Here is a 4989-nt window from a genome sequence, read left to right on the forward strand (position 1 = left end):
TTCGAACAAAATTTTCATGAAATCATCCCATGAATTTTTAGACCATAAAAATATAATAAAAATAAATTTTCTTACGTCGAATTTGTGGTCCCGAAATTACTATTCTGACTAGGCCCAAAATCGGGCTGTTACAACAAATGATTACTGTTCACATGATAATTGCATCATAACACTACTACCGTATATGTTTTCTGATTTATAATAGCATGTCATACTGTTGCATTGAGATTGGGAAATTGAAGGTGAGAGTATAGGCTTTAAATGTCGGATCAGTTCACCGATCGAATCAACTATTAAACTGGCGCTTCATCCGTATAATATTACTTCGGTGTATAGGGATGGATGAGTTCTGAGAACTCTTACTGTGAAGTGTAGTGGATGGATGGGTAGGAAACTGTATTGTTATTCATGCATACTCTATACTTACTGAAAACTTACCATGAGACTAATAATTTGTTATGCTTTGTTTACTGCAACTTGTATGCTATATTTATTGCTAAAGTACTTACCTGTTATTGTGTTAAGACCACATTGAGCATTATAGCTTACTCTTTAGTTTCCCATATTTGCAGATAAGTCATGAGGTTAGGGTTCAAACTCGACACTTGGAGCACTTCCATCGGATTTATACAAAAGCATTTTAAACTCTATTTTACAAATTCTATTGGTTTTTGCATTGTTACAAACGGACTATGGCATGGAATTTATTATTTCATATGGGTGATAATTTTGGCATTTGGCTTTATATGTTTTTGACAACAAACTTGAATACGGTTAAGGTTTTCAAGATTTTATTTTAAATTATTTAAAAATGGGACAAATATGAGTTTTCTATTAACTTTGTAACTAAAATTAAATGAATGAGATGATTAAAATAAACTAATGTTTTCATAGAACGGATTAAATTAATACACGATTTGTAAACTAAAACAAAGTTGTTTTCTAGAAAGTAATTTTTTTCAGCCTTAATGAAAAGTATTGATACCCTGGCATCTAGTATCAAATTTTTATCATATAAATCGATTTTCAAAAAAAATTAGAATGTCAAATTGGTATTGATACTTATAAAAGTATTGATACTATAAATTTCAAAATTTGACAGAATACCCAAATCATATCGATATTTTAGTAAGTATCGATATTCTTTTTAATAAGTAATGGTTTTTTCTAATAAAATCAATGATTTTTACAACCTAATCCTTTTTTACTAAATTTGAACGTTTTTATTAGGTCATTTCAGTGGCTAAAGTGGCATTCATCTTTTAATATAACGTTTGGACCGAATTGAGGAGGTTATAAACACCTTTGTCCTTAAGATCATATGAAACGATTAAGCTCATGTGGCATAACAACTATATATATATATATTTTAAATTTTATGATTTTTTTTTGAAAGAAATTACAAATAATCAAACTAAATCATAAGGAATGTATGTAAATAAATACAACCCTTGCTCCTTATTAAAAACTTTTTTGGTCATTCTAGTAGCTTTTATATTTTTTTCCCTAAGAATGTACTTAATTATTCAATTCCCTACATTATTCAAGATATGATGAATTATCCTAATTAGAGTCTATCTTGAGAGCACTGGATCCGAAAATATGTAAGGCTGAAAAATGAAAAAGCTTGAGACCGATTTTACAACTATAAAGATATTATTTGAAAATAAAAGGTAAACCAAAACGAGGAGGTGGGGGTGGCTTAAAACACAAGTAACACGCCAGCTCACTTAGCTTAGCATCCAACTAAATTTATTGGTTGACAGAAAGCAAAAGCGAAAGCCAAAATCTTATTTTTGGTTCATTTTTATTTCTTGTTAAAAAAAGGAGGGGAAGTTAGTTAGGCCAATCTCCAAAAAAGAAAAAACAATCATTTTTTTCTTTTTGGTAATTCAATTGGCTAGCACCACCAAAATAACGAAGAAAGAAAGAGAAGAAGACGAAGAAGAATTGAAATGGCATATAGGAGAAGGCATGGAATAAGCAGATCGGCGACGTTCAAGGAAGAGATTGACCACTCATCACCTGCAGCAGCAGCAGCAGCTGTAGCTGGTGACAACGACTTCAAAACCAAAACATTAACTTCCTCCTATTCTTTCTCTAAAACGTCTAAGGTTTTTTCTTTCTCTTTTCTCAAAACCATTTTGATCAGATCAGATCAGATGGGATACCATGTTCATGATTCCTTTTTCTTTTTTGTCTGATTTCTTTTTACCAGACCAGACATAGGCACCGTTTTAGAGAAAAAATTACGCTTCAAAACAAGATCTATTTTGTAGCATATAAATTACAGTGACATTTATTTTTTTAGGTTTCTTGATTAGAATCATCACCGCATGCTCATTTTTAATCGATTTGTATGTGCCTATATATATATAATGGAACTCTTCTACCCCTATTGTCTAATTCCTTAGTGAGATGCCTAATTGTAGGGCTTCAATACCTTTGAAGATTCAAGAAATGATTCCAAAGGGTTCTGGGGTGTTCTTGCTCGAAAAGCCAAAGCAATTCTCGAGGATGATGATGATTTCTCTCAGGCTCAGCAAATTGAAACTCCTGCCGGAGTGGGATCATGGCATATATCGGATGCCTCAAAAACTTCCCAGGTGACTCCTCTTTTTTACATTTTCTTTCTTGGTTGCTATCTTGGTGAGAGGAAAAGGATCTTACACGTTAATTTTACTATCATGTTTCTGCTGATGAAACGCCATTTTAAGTGCTCGGCTTTATTTTCTTAATTATGGATTTATCCGTATATATGTTCAATATTTACACTTAAGTTTCTTCTCAATAGCAGAACCAACAACCAAGTGAGGTCTTTAGAAGAATCGACAATCCTAGAATTCGAAGGGGCTTGGATAAGCTCAACTCTTCCCTTAATCACATTGGTGACACATTTGAAAAGGCTTTTGAGGTGAGAGCATGTGATCCTCTTCTTTTGGGCTACAATTTTTCTATGCTTCTCTCTTATTACATGAGATTCTTTCATTTTCATTTATAAACTTTTATTGTTCATTCTAACCAATACCTTTTACTTTGCATATAGCTCTTGTATTGGTTTTCACGTACTCTCGATTAGTGAACAAATTGGATGCTCCACTGTATCTATTTGTACTTGCTCAATTAATGTTATATTTATTTATAAGCTGCAAGTTTTTTTTTTTTGTTTTTTTTTTATTTTTTATTTTTTATAATTAAAGATCCAAACATAAGAATTTGGAGGAATGATTAGTCGTCTTTGCAGGAAGGTCGAACAATTGTGGAAGGTAAAACCCAAGAGATTATCCAAGAAACGCGCAATCTTAAAATCAGGCGGAAAGGGAGTAGTCCCGTGGCAGAAAATCAGGTTGCTGGTTTCAATAGCACGTTGCAGCAACCAACACAACTCCAGAATCAAACCAACCATGAAACCCAGCTCAAGGCATCTCGCGACGTAAGGTGGCAGTGTGTCATTGAATCATATAGTGATGCATTGATTTTTTTTTTTTCAATTTGAGGGTAAAAAAAAAGGCTATGAATTCCTCGAAACCACTTCAGGTTCCCAGTTAGAGAGGCCTTTGGTCTGCCTGCCACTCACCCATCTGACAATTTTCTTGTCCTGAATTCTTAAAACTTTTACTTCTGTTGCATTTTAGAAATGATAAACGAATTTCTTTTAGGTTATTCTTTTTTTCCATAAGATATAGTTCGGTTTGTAAGTAGCATTATATAAGATAAGTAGATTTTGAGGAAATTAAGATATTTATGTCCGTCCAGTCAGTTGTCTACTGAAATGTATGATTTGGCCTCTTTTTCTTTGTTTCACAGGTTGCAATGGCCACAGCTGCTAAAGCAAAGCTGCTTCTTCGGGAGCTGAAAACTGTTAAAGCAGATTTGGCATTTGCAAAGGAACGATGTGCTCAACTGGAGGAGGAGAATAAGATCCTTCGGGAGTGTCGAGAAAAAGGGGATAATCCTGCAGATGATGATTTGGTACATATATATACCTTTTCTTTGGTGTGTATATACAGTAGTTGAGCTGAGTTACTGCAGGAAGGCATGCAGACGAGTAATAGCAATAAATAATTAATTGGTAAAGTGTTACGAATATATGATGGAAATTTAAAATGTGATGTCAGATTCGGGTACAACTGGAGAGTCTGTTGGCAGAAAAGGCACGTTTGGCGCACGAGAATTCAGTATATGCAAGAGAGAACAGGTTTCTAAGGGAAATAGTTGAGTATCACCAACTGAGCATGCAGGATGTAGTGTACTTAGATGAGGGAGCTGAAGAAGTTACAGAGATTGGATATCCAATTAACTTCCCCTATTCGAAAATGCTTTGTGAATCCCCACCCTCATCTTCAGAGGTGGTGGAGGTCAGCCCTTCCTCTTTCCCTTGTACAAGTACAAAGGAGGAAATCTTACATGTCACTAGTCCGAAACAGGAAGCAAATGATGCCTCCAACTCCAACTCACCCTCACCTACCTCGCCCACTTCCCTACCTCCTCATCATGGAAGAGAAACACAGGATGCAAGAACAACGCCGCCACTATCTTCTGTCCAAATTTAGTTTTTTCTTTTATATTTTATTTCTTATTTGACTTTTGTAACATGGGTTTGATTTGAACTTTTATCAAGGGTTTTTAATCCTTGAGGGGTACAGTAGGAAGGAGGGCCCTGTATTTATTTTTTTATTTCTTTACTCTTTCTTTTCAGGCCAATGTGTGTAATTGTGCTTCAACGTCTTTTGGTCCCTGATTAAATAAGAAAATTAAATTTGTTTTTCGTGTGCACGTTGTAGTTCCACGTATCTTACTTAGCTAACGGCCCATCATTTCTAAATTGAATGACAGAAGAATACTAACCAAATAAAAGATTCACTTTAAAATGACTACTTAAATAGCCCATGTCATTAAATAATTTTTCCTGCATTTTTTCACCATCCTTTCACAAAAATTGCTCACTTCCTATAGCAAAACCAGTGTGGAACCAAGATGAAGCGTTTG

General features: G+C 34.3%; 1 protein-coding gene across 2 annotated transcripts; it reads left to right on the forward strand.

The window, feature by feature from the left end:
- The first annotated feature begins 1588 nt into the window (after positions 1 to 1588).
- Positions 1589 to 4776, forward strand: LOC108484176 (uncharacterized). Of its 2 annotated transcripts, none has more exons than XM_017787869.2 (6): positions 1589 to 2114; positions 2433 to 2606; positions 2795 to 2914; positions 3245 to 3433; positions 3808 to 3972; positions 4119 to 4776. In XM_017787869.2, exons 1-6 carry the CDS (start codon positions 1956 to 1958, stop codon positions 4551 to 4553), a joined length of 1242 nt encoding a protein of 413 aa, XP_017643358.1. In that variant the 5' UTR covers positions 1589 to 1955; the 3' UTR covers positions 4554 to 4776. The 2 variants fall into 2 exon arrangements, with proteins under 2 accessions (XP_017643358.1, XP_017643359.1); XM_017787870.2 differs by having other exon boundaries at positions 1590 to 2114; positions 2798 to 2914.
- Positions 4777 to 4989: the final 213 nt, after the last annotated feature.

This window comes from Gossypium arboreum, chromosome 3 (assembly GCF_025698485.1).
Source record: "Gossypium arboreum isolate Shixiya-1 chromosome 3, ASM2569848v2, whole genome shotgun sequence".
NCBI classification, from domain to species: domain Eukaryota; kingdom Viridiplantae; phylum Streptophyta; class Magnoliopsida; order Malvales; family Malvaceae; genus Gossypium; species Gossypium arboreum.